Source organism: Amphiprion ocellaris, chromosome 14, assembly GCF_022539595.1.
Source record: "Amphiprion ocellaris isolate individual 3 ecotype Okinawa chromosome 14, ASM2253959v1, whole genome shotgun sequence".
In the NCBI taxonomy this organism is placed as follows: Eukaryota; Metazoa; Chordata; class Actinopteri; family Pomacentridae; genus Amphiprion; species Amphiprion ocellaris.
In genome coordinates, this window is record NC_072779.1 from 5,901,973 (window position 1) to 5,921,922 (window position 19,950).

General features: G+C 40.0%; 1 protein-coding gene across 2 annotated transcripts in view; it reads left to right on the forward strand.

The window, feature by feature from the left end:
• The window catches only part of dpysl3 (dihydropyrimidinase like 3), a 42,967-nt gene that overhangs the window by 15,028 nt on the left and 7,989 nt on the right, over window positions 1–19,950 (forward strand). For both annotated transcript variants that reach the window (XM_055017404.1, XM_055017403.1), the window contains exons 2-12: window positions 347–435; window positions 2,477–2,661; window positions 4,910–5,074; window positions 5,404–5,465; window positions 6,771–6,851; window positions 9,698–9,766; window positions 10,704–10,824; window positions 12,197–12,353; window positions 13,690–13,831; window positions 15,115–15,285; window positions 19,612–19,791. In XM_055017404.1, coding sequence (XP_054873379.1) covers window positions 347–435; window positions 2,477–2,661; window positions 4,910–5,074; window positions 5,404–5,465; window positions 6,771–6,851; window positions 9,698–9,766; window positions 10,704–10,824; window positions 12,197–12,353; window positions 13,690–13,831; window positions 15,115–15,285; window positions 19,612–19,791 — 1,422 coding nt within the window. The remainder of the gene's footprint in view (window positions 1–346; window positions 436–2,476; window positions 2,662–4,909; window positions 5,075–5,403; window positions 5,466–6,770; window positions 6,852–9,697; window positions 9,767–10,703; window positions 10,825–12,196; window positions 12,354–13,689; window positions 13,832–15,114; window positions 15,286–19,611; window positions 19,792–19,950) is intronic.

Consider the following 19,950-nt stretch of genomic DNA (forward strand, 5'->3'; position numbering starts at 1 on the left):
ATATTTATTTAAAAAAAAATCCTCACAAATACTGGCTGGGTTATAGTTCAACCTTGTGTGAGTGACAAACATGCCCGTCTCTTCCTGGCCATGAATGAATGAATGAAACATTGTTCATCTCCTCTTGGTGGAAACAGACAGACATAATCTAACTAGAGAAATAGAGAAGCTTTGACCAGTTCTAAATATAGTGACAGAAATGTCTCAGAAGAGCACATTTTCCTCCGGCGGATATTTACTTAATAGTGTTCCCTTTTAACTGAGCCTGTATTGGAAGAAATCTGCATCAAATTAAAATATTTCTCTAACACTGCCCTTCTTGCCTCTCCCTTCTTTTTCTCTTCAGAGCGACAGGCTTTTGATCAAAGGCGGGAGGATTGTGAACGATGACCAGTCCTTCCATGCTGACATCTACATGGAGGATGGCCTCATTAAGTAAGTCCTCCACTGCCCTCATTTGTGCTTATCTCCCACCTCTTCCCATTTGCTTTCATCCCTCCGCTTAGAACTCAGGCTCATCATCCATTTTCTGTCCAGGTTGTTTAGAATCTCTTATTCCTTCTCCTTCACATTTAAGTGCTTCTCCCCTACAAAGGTTCACATTACTGCAGTGGGAATTAAAATACGCTTAGATGTAGAGTTGTTCTTGGCATAGGTGGAAAGTTCTGTGAGATCATCCAATCAAATGAGTTGTCTTATGTGGAATTCTGGTTCCTTATTGTCAGACTTTAATTCCAGTCTCTCAGAAAATTGGGAATAGTGGGAAGAATAACATGCAAGACAATCTTACACTATCTAAACAGAACAAACAAAGTGCTTTAACAGAAATACAGAGATCGTGTTTCTCAGATTCCCACTGTATAAAGAGGTTTTTAGTAAAATGTCCACATCTGCAATACAGTGGGTCCTCAACTTGTGTCAGAGTTCCGTTCCTACAGATTGACGTAAATCTATTTTCCCCGTAACTTGGAACGCTGGTGAAAATGTAAACAAAGCCGTTAAGTGCATCACGTTATCGATCAGTTTACATATTTGTACAACTACAGTAGCGAAAACAGTCATTGGCTCACACTGAAACACAACTCGGTAGGAAAATACCGACGAAAATGTAAACTGTAAGTTGGACTTATGTTGAAGTTAGCTAATGTAGCATAATCCAATGTGGCGGCAAATGTAAACAAAGTTGTCTTATAGCGCCGTGTGACTACTTTAGATAGAATTTTTGTCCGCTCCGCTCACCAACTAGTTCCACTGAACCAGTTCAGATGTAACAACAAAACGCCGTACGTTAAACCGAGGACTGGCCTGTAATCAGTTGGGATGTAATGGCGAAAGGACGTAAGTCGAGGAAGTCGTAAACTGCGGACTTTCTGTATTTGCAATGTTCATAAAATGTGAGAACACTGCCTAGATTGCCAAGTCTTCATCATCTCTAACATTCTCTTTAAGAGTAGCTTTAGTATTGATGATGATGAGGTTCAATAAAATAGCATCACTTTTAAACCGACAACCTTATTGAGTTGTCCGTTTAAAAGTAACGCTATTTCATAGTAAGAAACGATAAAATGAACATAATCCAACTATTACGATGATGAGCTTCAGACAGAACCAGAACCAGAACGACTTGCATTTGTGTTTGGGGGTGACTGATGCTCTGGAACAATCTGAGCAAACATGACATCAACGCTCCCTGAGTTCACCCCCATAGTGTGAACAACATCCCCAATTCTGTCTCCATCCCAGCAGCAGACAAAGCTTGGGGTAGTTTGGGTGAATTCCTGAATTCCCATCCCTGCAAGTCCCCCGAATCAGTTTGTCCTTCATCTCACCCTCTTTTTCCCCTGTCCTGTTCCCACTTGATTTTCCAATTATAGGCTCTTTGTCCCCGTCGGCCCTTAGTGAGGCGGCTCAGAGAGAGAGAGAGAGAGAGAGGCACCCACAGAAAGCCTGGGGTTGCATAATAAACACCCAGATGCCTGCAGCAACCATTGGGGCTTCTGGCAAACTCACAGAGACACTGGCTTCTGCTTGGCTGTCTGTCTGGCTTGTCTCCTCTATAAAGTCTGAACAACAGGACTTTTTAAACAGGGTTGAAATGTTGGTGTGTTGACATGGTGATGGTGACAATGTGTTGCTTCAGGCTTGGCTGACTTTGCCAGTAAAGAACTTTTTTAAAACTTTTGATTCAATTGTAGTAGAAACATGTCCTTTTTTCAGGTTGGACTAATACTAAAAACCACTATAACTGACATCAATTGCTTACAGCATCATTCAGATCTCCTTGTATACTTTTTTCTATTCTTTAAACATAAAATTGTGAAAGCCGCACTTCATTTCTGCTCATTGTTATTCAGTTTTGCTTGCTGGGATAACTGTTAAATAGCAAAAATAGTACTTATTTACTACACTGTCAGCATATTTTGTGGATGTTCATGATCATGATACATTTATGACCACATCATCTCCCCCCCGACAGGCAGATCGGCGACAACCTGATCGTTCCCGGTGGCGTGAAGACCATCGAGGCCAACGGGAAGATGGTGATCCCCGGAGGCATTGACATCCACACCCACTTCCAGATGCCGTACCGTGGAACCACAACTGTGGATGACTTTAATCAGGGATCAAAAGCTGCCCTCGCTGGCGGCACAACCATGATCGGTAAAAGCTGCAAGTCATCCATGCCGTGACATTGAATTCATGGAAAAATTATGTATTTTAGAAAGAGACTAAAGCTTAAAAGATGGTGTAATGCGACAAGGGAGGGCTGAAACCCAAACAGAGGGGAAGAGAAAGGGAGGGATGGGAAGCAGTTTTGGTCTGTTATGGGCAACTGTCCAAAAGAGGGACATACAAAAGATAGAGTGAGGGGGGCAGGACTTGGAGGGGATAAAGAGTGAAACACTCCCATGGAAATAGGGCACCAGTGTGTGTCTGCATCCTCGTTTGTGTAGCTTTGTGTGTTTGTGTTACAGACGCTTTCACAGCCAACAGCTGGTAGATACCACAGTTTCATTAATACTTCGTTTGGGCTGGCTGCTGCTCTGCTGCTTGTTCACCAGCGTGGCTCTGTGCTCAGACAGATACAACCACTAACAGGCGTGCTACTGTAGTAAGCCCTATTCATGGGCTCCATTCATGGAGGGATTATATTCCAGGGGGGTGATGTGTGAGAAAGTGGAATTGTGTACTGTGTGTCTGTTTGTGTGCTGTATGTTTGTGTCTTTATCGACAGATGATGATGCGTTTGAGTGTTGGTGAGCAAAAAAGAAAACTGGCCCAGATGGTTGAGAGGAAACAACAATGTTTTTATCATTGTTGTTGATGTTTTTGTTGAGTTTTTTTGTGTAACTGCCGTCTATAGCTCTATCCTATTAGCATAAGCAGATTGGGTTGTCTTTAATGAGATAAAGACGCTAGTCAGGTGACAAGACAGCAGGAGGCCTTATATTATTAGAGCTGAGTAAGATGAAGTGAGATGTTTTGCGCACGGTGATGCTATTGTGTTCGGTGAGGATTTACTGTGTCCATGAATAATTTCAATGAAAACAGACGCTAAAGACTGTGAATATTTACTTGATGAGCACGCACAAAGCAAAAATGTACTTCTGTTTTTGAATGTTCAAGGAGAATGCTGCACATGTACACATTTTATATTGTAATTAAGGCTGCAAGTAGCGTTGAACGGTTCCTTGCATCCTTGTTGGTCAGTGAATCCAAGCATGTCAACCAGGTGGCGCTACAACTAAGAGTGTATTTCGACCTGTGTATCTGGTAAAGGCCGGACTCTGATCACACAAGTAAAGTTTGAGACAGATTGGAGCATGTACAGACCATTTACATAGCATTTCCTGTTTTATGGCGAAACGTCGAAATTCTGGGGGACGCCATTTCCACGTCCTCAGACTTTTGCAGAGTATTTTGATAGCTTTTGAGCACCCATACCTGGTGTATATCTTGGCCAAATTTCAGCTCTGTCTGAACTACAAGGTTTTAGTTGTCAGCTTTTGAAAATATGCAAAAATTGGTCCAAAATCGTCCAAAATGACACATAATTCAAAATGGCTGACTTCCTGTTGTGTTTTGGGCATGATTGTAATAGACTTTTTTGTGCATCTTGACGTACTACATTTGTGTACCACATTTCATAGCTGTAGATGACATGTACTGGCTGTAGGAAATGTTTAAAATTTTTCCAAGTGGCAATATTGAGCCATTTTGGCACACACCTATGCAATTCCCCAAAAATATAAAATGTTTTGCTGGTCCTGATGTGTGTGCAGAGTTTCATGTGTTTTGGAGTATTTTTAGGTTGCCAGATTTGAGTTTCAAAAAATGGGAACCGAATCTTGGAATAATAATAAACCCAAGGGTTTCAATTGGGTGCTATCAGTGCTTCAGCTAATGCACCCTCCAGGCTTATAAAATGTTCAAAATGCTTTTCAGAGGTTGCATATGTTGTGTGCAGTTCAAGTCACCAAAACATCCACCATTTAGCTTTCTCCTTTAGATTACAAGGTCGTCACCAAAGCACCCTACTGAAAATATTGATCGCAGTTGTATAACCGAATACAAAAATCCGAAAATAGTCACAGTAGAAGTGCCCCCAGTGATTTCAAGGGTTCCTCCACCCCTAGAAGGGCGTACAAAATGTAATGTGACATCTGGCTGAGCGCTGCAGAAGCTCAGACAGACAGTTGATTATGCAAGATCAACAAAACAGTGAGAAAGTTGTAACACCAGCAGACAAATCCTGACAATCCTGTCTTCGCCTCCCTATGTGTCACTATCCCCCTCAACTTTGTCACTTCTTTGTCTGTCTACTCCTTTCATTTCACCTGCTATCTCTAACCTTCACATCTTCCCCTCCTAACACCTTCTCTCTGTTCCACCTTCCATCCTACTCCAGTGGACCATGTGATCCCAGAACCTGGTACCAGCCTGATGGAGGCCTATGACCAGTGGAGGCAGTGGGCTGATGAGAAAACCTGCTGCGACTACTCTCTCCACGTGGACATCACCCACTGGAACGACAGCGTAAAGCAGGAGGTGGATAATCTCATCAAGGAGAAAGGTGGGCTGTTAATGGCAGAACATATCATTTATCTAAGTGAGTGATTATGTGTGATTTTCCAACTTGCAACTTGTCATAAAATGCAGCTAGAAAGATCAGAATACAATCACACCAGAAATTTGAGTGTAGCTGTTGCTCTGGAGAGAGACGAATCCAACTTAGTTTTTCTGGCAAGTGATTAATCAAACCCCATTCCTTTTAAGAAATCTGCTAATGTAACAAGATGACATTCACACTGACTGACCATGTCCTTCTTATAAGTTCATTTGTGTTTCCATCTTTGAGGTTAGGGTTGGGTGAACTAAAATTCCTCATGTTTTTTTCTTCAGGTGTGAACTCGTTCCACGTCTACATGGCTTACAAGGACTACTATCAGATGAGCAACAGTGAGGTAATAACAATAATGCAAAATATGATTTATAGACTAGACTTACCTTTCTCAGGTCTGTTTTGAAACAAGGCACTTAAACATTATCGGCTCTCTTTACTGTCTTTCTCTCCATACTTGGCGTGAAGAGATGGGTACAAAATCAATAGATCTATCTTTGTTAAAAATACAAGGCTTCAGCAGTTTGATGTCAAGTTGGTAACTTAAAAAAGTTAGAATTCTGTTTGTGTAAAATGAATATTTCCCTCCCCTGTGCCTCAGCAAGCAGGCTGTGTCTGTGGAGATGTAACGAGACTGGAATTTTTGTACTACAAAGCCTGATTTTGGATGTTTTCCCCTTTATTTAGCTATTCCAAACTACTGAAGGCCTAAATTTAGCTGTGTTCCCTATTTGTTAGACTGGAATCACATTAGGAATATATTTTTCATGACCAGTTTAAACAGGAAGAATGATAATGGACACCAAATCCTGTATATGCATATGGACATTTTTTGAAGACAGACTTAAAAATGTCTTGTGGCTTGTGTGGCCTCACTAGAAATCCAGAACATAGTGTAGTATTATCTCGGTTTCAGTCAGTGTGTAATTTAAAAAGCATTATTTCATTTGAGCTGTCAAATAAGAGCAGTTGCAATTGATATAAATCTATTACTGCTGACTTGCTGAGAAATAAGATAGTCAAGAAGCATGAAAACATCATAATGACTTGCCTTTAAGTATAAAACTGCATCTCAAAAAGTGAGTTAGTGATCTTTAATTTAGTTAAGTTCACATTAATACACAAGATTCCCAGATTGCTGTAAAGTATTAGTAAAACGTACATCTATTTTCTTCCTGGAAATACCCAGTTCTAATGTATATTGCAGCCTGGGATGTATGCTGTGAGTTCATCAGTGCAAAAACAGTGCAAGTCCAGACAATGTGAGGCAGAACTCTTAATGTTTCTCATGCAGCCGGAGCTAATTTGGTTGTTTCAGAGGAGCACATGAGGCAACTGAAATAGTCCAGCTTGAAAAACTGATGTCATGCAGCTCACTCAGGAACTGTGGCGCAGCAACATAAAAAACAACAACTGCAGCAGCTCATCCCACATGACTTTCACCGTCTTTCTGGAGACCACACACAATAATTGCAGTGTGTCGTGGTAGATGTCATGAAAATTGTGGGCTTCTCTTAAATTGTGGCTTATGAGTGACCCCTGGGTTAAAAAGGAGTGTCTTACTCTTGTGTAAACAGCCAGGCAGGATTTAAAATATATAAGCAGCGCCACTGTAATTTGACTGTTCCTGTCTTTTTCACTCATGCAGCTCTATGAGGTCTTCACCTTCTTGGCAGAGAGGGGAGGCATCGCTCAGGTCCATGCTGAAAATGGCGAAATCATCGCTGAGGTAACACACAAAAAAAAAAGAGTAAACAGACAGAACTTTTCTCTGCTGCCTCGTTTTCTTTACTACACTCTCTTTAATTACTTGCCCCATGTCCAACTCTGGGATCTGTTTTTGTTTAGTGTGATTTATCTCAGCTTGGTTCACTTCAGTTCACTTTTCTAGGCAAATCTTATCACAGTGCATCTCCCATACCTACAGACTAAACACACTGTCACTGGCATGAGGGAGAATGTGTTTCCTGCAGGACAGTAATGTGTGGGTGTAGTTTATACAGTATTCTGGACAAATGAAAGTGAATCAACTGTAAAAGTTGGTGGATTGAGAGGGGTAGGTATTAGTCAGAGCTCCAGACCATGTCTGGATTCCATCACTGTGTGCGTATGTGTGTTCACTTTGGATCTGATTCATCGCAAATCCCAGCTCTTATCCAGTCTGAGACCAGGACTTTGAAGGAGTCTGATTTCCATCAGCTGTAAGATCCAAAAAATGTTTGAACCCCCAGATTATGTCATGTCCTTTACTTTGGAACTCGTGAGATAGACACCTTGTTTAGACCTGAGAGGGAGATTAATGCTGTCAGCGCTGTTGCAGAGTACATGTTGTAATCAAGTGACAACCACAATGGATAACTGCTGAAAACTCGGCCAAAGTGCATAAATCTGCAGGTCCTCTTATAGCTACTAGATGCATGTTTCAATAAACACTGGCTTTAACTTTAGTTTCCCTCTAGAAGTGCAAAATTCTGTCGAGATTTTCAGCTTATTAGGGAATGTGTGTGTCTTTGTAGGATTCTGAAACGTATTGTTCCATTGAGAATATATTAAAGACAAATTCCAGTATGTTCCAACCTCTCATTTCCATAATTATTGCTATTCTGAAGTTTCAATTACCACCTACATCGTAGAGTCAAAGAAAAGGGCAAGCAACACAAGATCCGTGACCCAACGGATTAGCTATAATGGCTACCTGCCCTGGCATCATCTTGTGGCCAGCCTCCCCTGAAAGCCTTTATTTGCCCTGCATGGGTTGTCACTGCTGTTTCTTAGCATATGGAGAGCTAACTGTTTCATCCAGCTGGCGTCTCCGAGTAGATCTGAGGAAGGGAAACAGTCTCCAGGATGGCAGTGTTGATCAGAGCTGCAAATGAGCTTTTTGTCGTAACACAGCTGGGATCACTCTCATCTGCAGACACATACATTTTCCAGGTCTGTCATCCAACTCCTTGCAACAAAGTTTTTCACCTCCGACAGCTTTGGAGAGCAGTGGCCACAGGAATACCACCAGTGTCTTGAGTTACAGTATGAGTTGTCTCCTAGGGTGGTCTTCAGGCTGAGTCTGACTCCGTTCTTCATCTTCCATATGTATTAGCTTCTTGTATGTGCAGTTTGATAGGTTGTTCATTCGTAAGATGACTTCTGTTCATACTTAGAATAGTCTACTGGATAACCGGTCACTGAACGTTTAAGTAGAAGACAGTAACGTTGGCAAACCTTGTTCATGGTTCGTGACTACAGGCTCAGAAATTTTAAGTTATTTACTAATGCTAAGGTTTGCTTAGAAAACTTTAAAGCTAAAAAAAGATTTTCTGTGTCTCTACAATGGAGGTGGCAAATGCAGTTAACATGACCCAAACCCAGGTTTAAAAATGTTTTAATAAGAAGTCCTTTTTTGAGGGAAGCATGTCAAAGTAAAGTAGCCAAACCCATGTGTCTCGATGTAGGGGGTCACTTCTGCTTTTACTAGACAGATAGACAGACAGATGGACAGAGTTAATCATTCCCTTGGGGGAAATTCATGGTATCCAGTAGCTCATGCATGTTACATTAAAGAAAGATCAGGAAACCAATGTACAAAAGTGCAATAAAGATGCATGTTGTACTGGTTGAAGAAATAAGGGGGTCAATATATAATTGTGGGACTTTTTGTAACATAGTTGACATTTTTGCTGTTTTCAGGCCTAAAGTCAACATGGCCACCTATAATCAAACACCACATGGCATTTTTACAGAATGATTCTTCTAAATATTATATATACAAATGAGTAAAATTGAAATTGAAAGTTATTGATAAAGATATTGTAGTAAAACTGTTGACATGCCATAAATCCACACTTGACTCACACACTACTTTATATTAAATAACTCAGAAAGCCTTGGAGTCTTGCCAGTCTTTTCTTCAGGAGGAAATGACATCATGTGGAGCAGGTCATGTGATCTGGAATCAACACACTTCCTTGAGAGGTGTTTTTGTAATGGGTAACTAGTTGAAAGTGATTTCTAGGACACAGATACAATTAGTTATTTTCCATATAAAATTTCATATATTGGCAAAAAAGAAATGTGTCATGATTATCTCAACTTAATAAAAAGAACAAAAAACTATTTTTGAAAAAGCTTATTTTATTATTATTTAGCCAATTAAAAGGTGGTTGTCATTAGATTCAAATGGTTATTTAGTTGACATTTTAGTGATATCCGGTCATTTTTTGACCCAAGGTATCAAAATTGCCGATATTGATAATAAAGGTGCAAAATTGTTTAGTACAGTGTAAAACTAGAACTAATAATTAGTATATACATATAAATATATATACTACAACACAAAAATGCAGACTGAATTTTGTGGAGGCAGATCTGCATGTTTATAAAACCCCTCATAAACCAAAGGATTCCCACAGAAGTCTGTGTGTTGTCTGACCATAACGATAAATCTGCTGCTCATATACGTCAGACAGGAAGAAAGGACAAAATTGTGACCTGAAGTTTTCCACCAATTAAACCACCACAGCCCTGCATACCATCTCTCTGTGAACTGAGAAGCTAACAGATTACTTTTTGCTTGAACAGGAGCAGGCCCGGATGCTGCAGATGGGCATCACTGGACCTGAGGGTCATGTGCTGAGCAGGCCAGAAGAGGTACAACACCCAACACTGACCACATTAAACATTAGCTGTGTTGCTTTGTGTAATATGCTGTAAATGTGCAACCATTTTTCTCTGGTCTCCCTCTCAAAAATAAGATTTAAATCCCAAGACATCGCGACACTCACATTGTCTGCCATGATGATGTTTTAACACACGTTTTCCTCATTACATTACATACTCACATGTGGTTTGAGACACATTAGAGGCACCGAGTGAAAACTATCTGGTTCCCCCAATTGTTGCTGCTAATGTTTCTCCAACAAACAGCCAAATCAAAGCCACGCTTTTAACTCGGCAGCTTGTCTGCCTGTAGCTTTGACTGGGAGTTTCCATTCTGTGGTGCGGCGGACTGCTGTTCTCCCACCGGTATCATAATGTCATGCAGTTAAGTGGAGTCTTATGAATCCAAAACTTGGTAACATAATTTAATTGAGCCGAGACCAAGTTGGATTAATGTTTTTATCTGTGTCTGGCATTTGGTTATTGGACGCAGGTCGGGCTTGTGGACAAGAAAACAATAAGTGCAAAGTAGAAAACATATGTGGGAGACAGTTGTCACATCTGGAGATATGCTCTGTTTTCTCCAGTTTTACCATATTGTATTGGACATCACTTTTAATTTTTGCTAACAGACTTTCACAAAAAAAAATTAACATTTCAGAAATGTAAAAATCACAATAAAATCACTTTGCTTTTTAACTGCCCTAAATCAGTTTAACTGAGCAAATCCCCAACCTCCCTTGTTTAAAATGTATAAATTATGCACTTTTTACTTGTCGTTTGGGTTCAAAAATATACTATTTAAATAATATGGCTCCAAAAATACAAACAGTAATTTGCCGCGGTTGAGATATTTAAAGTTTATTTGACAAGGTCCTAATGGGAATAACATTTCCAAGTCAGCCACAATGTCCTGTTCCTTCTGTAGTTGGAGGCGGAGGCGGTGTTTCGTGCCATCACCATCGCAAGCCAAACCAACTGTCCTCTGTACGTGACTCGGGTCATGAGCAAGAGTGCTGCTGACATCATCTCACAGGCCCGGAAAAAAGGTAAAGAGCAGCGTTTAGACTAGAAAAAAAAAGATTTGGAATAAAGACAAGGTACATGATATTAATGAGAGCCGTGTTACTCTGTATTTACATGAAAGCTGTGTTGGATTAAAAGAGGTACATTCTCTCTTCAAAAGCAAAGTTTAGTTTTAATACTTCATATTACTTCAGATTTGTGTCATTTTTGAGTTTCATCTCTGGACATGGGCCACTTATTTTTAAAGAGATTGCGGGCCTTTAGGGCCTTTCTGTGTACTAGAATACAGTTGAATAAATACTATCTTTGCATAATCTCCAAAAATCTTTTATACACATGTTGCTTACTTATATTAGAAAGTGATGTTGATTCCCTCTCATAATATTATTTATTGTACTTACATTATGCCAGTCAGGATAGGCTCCAGCTCCATGCGACCCTTTACAGAAAAGTGGATAAAGCTAATGACGAAAGGATGGAATGTTTTAGAAAAGTTGGCTTCAAAATGAGGAAAAAACCCCAGATCTGAACATCCACATTATTTCTCCTGCTGTCTGCTCAGAATACTCCTTTGGTATTTCACCTTTTACCTTTCTGTCAAATGGTTTATTCTTGGATATGCATGTCAGCATCCCTGCCGTTCTACCCTTATAAGAGGATTTTAATCTCTTTCCATCTGTGGCTACAGATGTACACAGACCTTGGATCTGCTTGACATCATGAAAAAATGTGCTATTCTCAGAGTAATCTTCAGCTTTGTCATACAGGTCTTTACTGTGGTCCAGCTGTCACACAGTGTTTTTTCACAGGAAAGAGCAGATGTGAACCAAAGGTCTGCCTGACTGTGATGGACTGTGAAATATACAATTTTTGAGAATAGGAGGGGAAAAAATGGGAGAGAGCTGAAAAAACAGTGTGTTTGGATGTCTTTGGTGAAAGGCCATGTGGGCTTTTAACAGGCAGAGAGGTGACCTCAGACGGCCTTCTCCGTTCGTTCACGTACAGCCGTTAGGGGCCTTTATGGGCTCGACACTCTTGTTTGGATCCATTCCCAAGCTGTTGCATTAAAACCAGGAAGGAAACATCGACGTGTGAGAGCAAAGGGCTATGGGGAAACAGAGGACACATGCTAGTGACTTGGGATCAAACCCTGCATCATCATACATGGAAGCACAAGCTCTAGCCAGAGTGAAACTTGTTCGTTGCTGGCACGGTTCCTCTCCTGTAGACCCTCAAATGAATTACAGAAGCTTTTAGTGAGATTAAAGTGCTGACAAACTAAACAGGCTTAATTAATTGATGTGCTTTGTGATTTTGAAAATGTCAAGAATCACTAACATGTATCTAATGCGCACACTCATATTCAACGCTTTAACACTGTTGTGTCTGTCTTAGGAAATGTTGTGTTTGGGGAGCCAATCACAGCCAGCCTGGGGACTGATGGGACACATTACTGGAGCAAGAACTGGGCCAAAGCAGCTTCTTTTGTAACATCACCTCCTCTTAGCCCAGATCCCACCACTCCAGACTATCTGAACACACTGCTGTCCAGGTAGAAGTCACAACGTCTTCTTCTGGTTAGGCTGGTTGTCCTTTGGTGTTCTGCTGAGACATGATGCAGCGTATGGAAGTATTTCACATAAAGCTGCATCATCTAGTTTCAGACTAAAACAATATTCTTTTGAAACATAGTATGCATCAGAAATGTTGACTTTTTTTAACAGGAAAACTGAACTTTGTAGAAAAATGTCATATTGCTCAAAAAACATAATGGCAACAGGGTGGAAAGTAACTAAGTACATTTACTCAAGTACTGCACTTGTTCTTTCCATTAGCTTCTCCATGTTGTGCTGCTTTCTCCTACTCCAAGACATTTATTCGACAGCTTTTAGAGAGGCAGATTTAATACAATAGATAATATAAGAAGCTTTTAAAATGCAACACACAGTTACAGATTAAACAAGTGATTTTTAATCTTTGTGTCTTTTAGAGGTTGGTTTGTGTGTCTGAGTTTGTTATGCGTGTCTTTGGGGTTGTTTTGCATCGTTCTGAGTTTGCTTTTAATGTCTCATTGTGGTTGTTTTGCATCTCTGACTTTTTTTGCATCTCTGAAGTTGTTTTGTGTCTCTTTGAGGTTGTTTTGCATCTCTGAGGTTGTTTTGCATCTCTTTGAGGTTGATTTGCTTCTCTGAGGTTGTTTTGTGTCTCTTTGAGGTTGTTTTGCATCTCTTTGAGGTTTTTTTGCATTGTTATAGAGTACAATTTTAACATTGCATGCAATGGTCACTTGTTTCAAACCAAACAACACACTCCTTGTTGGTAAACTACATTCAAGCATTCATTTTGCATGTACATTAATTATATTTCTGCAAGTTTTACAGACACATATGAATAAAATATAATCAAACGTATGCTCCCACACATGGAAATTCTGGTATAGATGTCACTGGTATTTAATGCATTGTTTTTACTTTGCCAGTCTTTCTTTTTCTATTTCCCAGTTGCTCGTATAAAAATGGGCTTTAATTACTTTTAAATGAGAAATGAGAAATCCCACCCTGCGTTCTAAAGTAGATTCACTCATGGAACTAAAGTTCTGAGTTCGCGAGTAGCTTATTATGAATCAGCAGTTGTTACACAACTAGTGGATTTAATCTGGTAAGTGAGGTACAGCATCACATGGAAACAGGAAACATTTGTAATGTTCTCTACTGGAAGAACAAACTCTGGCGCACGGCACAGTTTGGTTACTCTCAACCCTTCTTCTGTTTGGTTTCGCTTCTCCTGCTAAAGTCAACAAACACATTTCCTTTGTTTTTGCAGAACTTTTCTTCTGTACACAGACTTTTGCCAAGCTGGTATAATTCCATCTTCTTTTCTTCTCCCAGTGGAGACCTGAGTGTGACTGGCAGCGCTCACTGTACCTTCAGCGTAGCCCAGAAGGCCATCGGCAAGGATGACTTCACTCAGATCCCCGAAGGTGTCAACGGGGTGGAGGAGAGGATGGCCCTCATCTGGGATAAAGCTGTGGTGAGGACTAGTTAGCTTATTTCTTTGTCAATTTTTAAACTTTGAAAAATGGAAAAGCACAAATGAGTAATGAGAGAAGACACATAGAGGTTTATTCTTAACTTTTATTTTCATCTTGACTTGCTTGCTCTCTACCCTTTTCCCCCAAGGAAAATATTTTTTTTTTATGGCGTGGCTTTGTTTTAAATCAGCCACCTGCAGTGTTTGTTCTGTACTTTACTCTCAGTTTTTTTTTTTGTTTTTTTTTTTGTTAAATCTGCATCTCTCTTATCTTAGCAGTCTATTATTTTAAAAGGAAACTTGTTTTGTCTTTCACTTTTTCAACTTGTGCGGTCTCTCTCCAGCTTTATTTTGGTGCCTTTATACTGTCACTTTCCCTGTCATGCTTTAATCCTTCATTTTATTAATCTCCACATCTGTCTTTTCCTTCAGACAGCACACTACCCTTCTTTCTCTCTTGGCCTTTCTCGTTATCACTGCATCAGTATAAGGCTAACATTCAGCCTTGCTGTGGAGTGTACTAGGGGCTATGAAAAGTAAAATGCAGTGCATTTCCTTAGGACAGTTATTTAGAATACAAGCTCACACCAAACTTTGGTCAACTGCTGGTGAGTTTTTAAATCCGGACAGTGCTAGACTAGCTGCTTGCCTTCTGTCTAGATCCATATTTTAACACACAAACATCACCTTGTACCTTGAATATCTCGTCCACAGTTGATGTCTGATCACTTTCAACTGACTGTTTCATCAGTGGGATTAAAAAAAAAACAGACCCCCATACAACAAAATATTTAACTATATGTAAGGAGGATGCATACACTGACACTGTTTCTGTATTTGAAACCACCCTATGGATTTTCCTGCAAACAAAAGCTATATATACATTTCATGTAGCTTCAACGTGTTTCTTCCTGCCTTTTCAGGAGTGCTGCTGCATTTTTTTGCAACCACTATACCCTTCCATGAGTGGAATAGTGTTCTTCCATTAGTAGGACTGTGTGCATTACCAACATGCATACTTGAGATACACAAAACAGGGACCAACTCAGAAAAACGACACCATGCTACTATTAGAGGTCAAAAACGCTACCTTTGTATGTTAAAAGAATTCATTAATCTGAATATAACCCAGCTAGAGCTACATATCCATCTATATCTAAAAGCTAAAGAATCAGGAGTTCATTGTGACTGAGGTACTGTTGTGATATTTCCTTTCATTAGTCAGCCATTTTGGGGAAATATTTACGGAATACTCACCTGTTTTTGCCTTTTTTGCCTCTCAGACTACAGGGAAGATGGATGAGAACATGTTTGTTGCCGTCACCAGCACTAATGCGGCTAAGATCCTGAACCTGTACCCTCGTAAGGGTCGGATCGCCGTGGGCTCCGATGCTGACCTGGTCATCTGGGACACAGACTCTATTCGCACCATCACTGCCAAGACACACAACTCGGTATGTAGACAGGCCAACGTTTGTGTTTGTATTTGCTTCAAGTTTCAGCTAAATCAGGTTCTCAGCTCCTGGCTTTTCTTTCACAGTTCTTCCCTCCTCTTCCTCTCAGTTTTACTCTACTTTTGAACTGGAAATAAGCATTATTTAAGAACATTTAAACTTGTGAAACTGTAGAAACTTTTATTTTCTCAGAACCTTGCAGTCAGTCTTGCTTGGTCTATTTTATTGAATGTAACAGCTGGATTGTAAAACATTATCTGGGATGGGTTTTTTTCAAAGGCAAAACAGATGAAAAGAAAAACGATGAAGAAATGTTGGGTAAAGAGAGTGTGATTTTTGAAGTAGAATATGTGATATGAGATAAGTGTCTGCATCTGTGTGTGTGTGCAAGAGACAAAGAGAAAAATGGAGATAGAGAGGGTTAGAGGGAGAGAGAGAGAAAACACATATTTGAGCAGCTTCCAGAGAGCTCTCAGTTCCTCTGAACGGAAATGAAGTCTCTGTGGATGTTCGCTGCTAATTCCACTCACACTGCACTCACCACATGACCAGCTCTCAATGTAAAGTCGAGCCTCGCATAATCCAAAAACCCTCCGCAATGAGCAAGTAATGATTTAGAAAAGTATGGATTAATCAGATACATGGTTTCATCCAAACAGAAAAAAAACATTCGGTCAGTGATGCAAGCACTTTCCAAAACGTCCCGTACAGTAAATCTCTGTCCCTTTTAATCACGAGGTATTTCCTTCCTCTGTATCACTTTCACTTGTACGCATCGTCCAAAATACACTCGTGACTGGAAAAGCGGGTTTTGAAGAATGTCATTCATTGCACAGGATTCTGTTACAGTAAATGTTTCACATGCTTTTATAAAACCCCAGAGAGTTGGAACATCTGTACATGCTGCTTGCTGGGGGAAAAAAAACACTCATTAAGTAGAAAACAGCTTCGGTCACAATACATTTGATTTCATGGGAACATCTCTATCTGAAGTGGTAGTGCAGCGTGATATCCATTTACTTCTTCCCCTCCTCTTTTCTCTTGCTCTTTTAATATTTTTGCTTTTACCATGTTCGTGCGATGCGGTTGGACGGGGTTGAAGGAGCCAACAATGAATCACAGCTGGAGGACCACCTAATTTTCATAGATAAACATTTGGAACAATCTGTTGGCCTGTCTGGAGTTTAGCAACTAAAGTAAATGACAAGGCTGTTGCCTGCTAGTGCTGCCTTAGTGAAAATCAATCATTCCTGCTGCGATGTTGCTTTTATCGAGGTGTGTTTCAGTGTGTTACATGTGATAATAAATGCGCCAATCAGCCACAATGTCAAAACCGCTGTCGAGTCAAATGAATAATTTGGATCGTCTTGTTCTGCTGGGAAACCTTGGGTCCTTGCATTCATATGGGGGACGTTTTGATATTCACCACCTGCCTAAATGCTGTTTTAGACCAAGCACACCCCCTCATGACAGCAGCCTCCCCCAGCAGGACATTGAATATGACAGAGAGCCATTATCACACCTTCACCTACAGAACCTAAGGGTTCTGCTGGTCCCAGACATCCTCAGGGGTCCTGCTGCAGCCTTTCAGAGCTGTTTTGGCTACATAAAGGGGGACCTGCATAATATTAGGCAGGTGGTTTTAGTGTTGCGGCTGTTCTGTGTAGTTCAGCAGCGATATTGTTCCAACAAGTGACTTTTTTCATTGAAAGTTTGGACCATTACTTGCATCCAAACAGCAGCTTGTGAGCCCTTCTGCAGAAATGCTTTATTAAACTGCCAGTGCATTGCAAATCAGTGATTTCTTAAATTTCCCCTAATGGCATTCTAAAACAGAGCAATTTTTGTCTATCATCACGTGTTCAGAGTTAAATATTGAAAATGAAATTACACTAGAATCATGTGAAACTGCATCCCGTTGCTGAAGTTCTTCATCCTCATTCTTAAGGTCTAAGACAGCCGCCTCGCACACTCATTCTTTTCTTCACTTTTTACAAGCCCACTGTGCGTACAATCGACTGCTGACTGCCTGTGAGTAATGAGGTTTCTGCCATTACTAAGACATTAAAGGATCCCTTACAAGCCACTCAGCAGCAGAGGAAGGAAATTGAGGCTTTACCTGCCTTGGACAAATCCTCCTTTTACTGTAATGCATTAAGTAGGGGAGGAAAGCATTTATATTTTAGTAGTAAAAAAGCTGATTTCAGGAGTAATGAAGTGAAACTTGTAGGTTTGCTTAGTGGTGGTTGTTGTAAATTGTACTGTCTCCAGATGTAGGAACAGGAAGAGGTGGACTAATAATATGCCTTCTCTAAATGTAGAGTACATCCACTGAGGATCCACGGGTTCTTACATAATGATGTCACCCTTTCATTTCCTGCTGCTTGTCCTTCCAGTTAAAATAACAGAGGACAAGAGCGCCGCAGCTCCCACTTCCAATAAATCTACCTTAATGGATGTGCTGATGCCTGACCAAGCAGGCTGTTTACCAGTGTTACAGCGCTGAGGAATTCTTTCCCCTGGTCTGTGTCGTGTCTTACTTTGTTATCAGTAAACACACATTTGGTCTTGACCACTCGTTGCTGTTGTGAACATGAAAATACATGGATGCACATAAGGATATTTGGCTACATAGACAAGAACTGGGCAGCAGCAACACAAACGCACACACTCAGACACACTCGGCTTAGTCATGACATCATGTTTGGCACGCACTGGGTCTTAGTTATGTCCTGTTCTGGCCTGAATTTGGACGGCAGCAGAAAACGGGGCCGTGTGCAGAGGAAATAAGCAACAATGGAATGAGGGGAGGGGACCATCGCCGATCACAAACATGTCCAGAAGAAAAGTTGGCACAAGGGCAATTGGAGGAGGATGAATAGTATACACAGTTAAAAGAAAAAGCAGGGGATTACATAAATCAAGCAAAAATGGGCGAGGGAAAGAGAAGACAGGAAAAAAAAAGAAACCGAAAAGAGTGAGAGAATGAGATAGAGAGCCAGAGGAAAGCAAAGATAGCGAGAAGCGCTGCGAAGGCATCAGGGGCAGCTGGATGATGGCAGCTGGTTGTACATGCCAAGCAGACAAGTGTAAGAAACAAGCTGATGAGTGATAGAAACTGGGTGAGAGATTAGAGGAGGAAAAAGTTTAGGCCTTCATTTCTTGTCTACTCATTTCATCCTCTCACAGCTCTCTCAGTCCCTCATCAGTTTCATGCCTTATTTTATCAGCCCTTGAAGGGAAGTTTCAGGAAGTTTTTAACTCTCGTGTCGTCCTGTGGCTCAAAATTCACCCATTTTAAAGTTTGAAAATGGGGAAAATATATATATATTCACAGTGAAACTTCTGATGTCCACATTTTCAACATTTTTAGGAAATGCTTGAACATTTTTTGGTGGAAAAAAAAGTTAAAAATATTTCTTTTATAACAGTCACATAAAAATCAACCAAAATCCAGCGAAATTCGCTGGATTTTGGTTGATTTTTATGTGAATGTTCTGCAAGAAAATATTAGAAGTTTTACTATTATATATGTAATCACTTTAGATATTTTTAGGATTTTTTTGGAAGATTTTTACTCATTTTTTGAAAATATTTACAAGAATTTTCTTGCCAAACTTGGATTGTTTTTTTTGTTTTGTTTTTTTTAAATAAAACTTTTAAGGGAAACTTTTAAGGAATTACTGGAATTTTCTTCCTGAAGGTTTTACAAATTTACAGAAATTTGGGAATTTTTTTTGCTGAATTTTTGGATGTTTTACAGACAAAGAAACAATATTTTTTTGGTGCCCGTAAATGAAGATGGCAGGAGGGTTAAATAAGAGTCCACATTGGAGCATTTTATCATTAAAGCACACTGTTTTTTTTTTTACTGTCATTGGGAGTATTTGTTAAAAAAAGTTGCTCTGGCATTCTTTTGATAAAGCTGTAGAGCATTTTTGAGCCCTGTCCGTCATTTGTATTTTAAATTTGTTACATTTTGTTCCTATATTGTGTGATCTTTAAACACCGAGTCTGTCTTTGTGATTGATATAATCTAGAATATGCATAGGTCTCCGTACAAATGTTGTTAGCGGTTACATTTCATGTGTTTCTGCAGTTTTCGTGTAATCAAAGACTGACCAATTTCATTGCAAATCACAATGACAATAAAGATATTCTGTTCCATTTTCCATGTTCAGACTGTAAACATATTTTCATACGTGTAAATTTATATATTCTATTTATGTTTAGTTAGTAGTAGTGACAACTGATGCAAATTTTGTGACTTTCGCTACCTGTTGCTCACAGATATCCCTAATTATTATGTTTATTTTTTTGCTTCAGGCTGCTGAATACAATGTCTTTGAAGGCATGGAGCTGCGTGGAGCCCCACTAGTGGTGATCTGTCAGGGTAAGATTGTCCTGGAGGACGGGAACCTTCATGCCACCTCTGGAGTGGGACGCTTCATCCCCTGCTCTCCCTTCCCTGACTTTGCTTATAAGCGCGTTAAAGCCAGGAAGCAGGTAAATGTTCTTACTTACGTCCAGTTTACTGTTTACAATTTGGCAGCCATCGTTTTCCTATGGCAGCTGACACATTTATGATTGTTAAACTTGATCGGGCAGTGTGTTTTTAGATGCTAAATTCAGCTGGAATGAGCATTTAAATCAAAGGCAATCCAA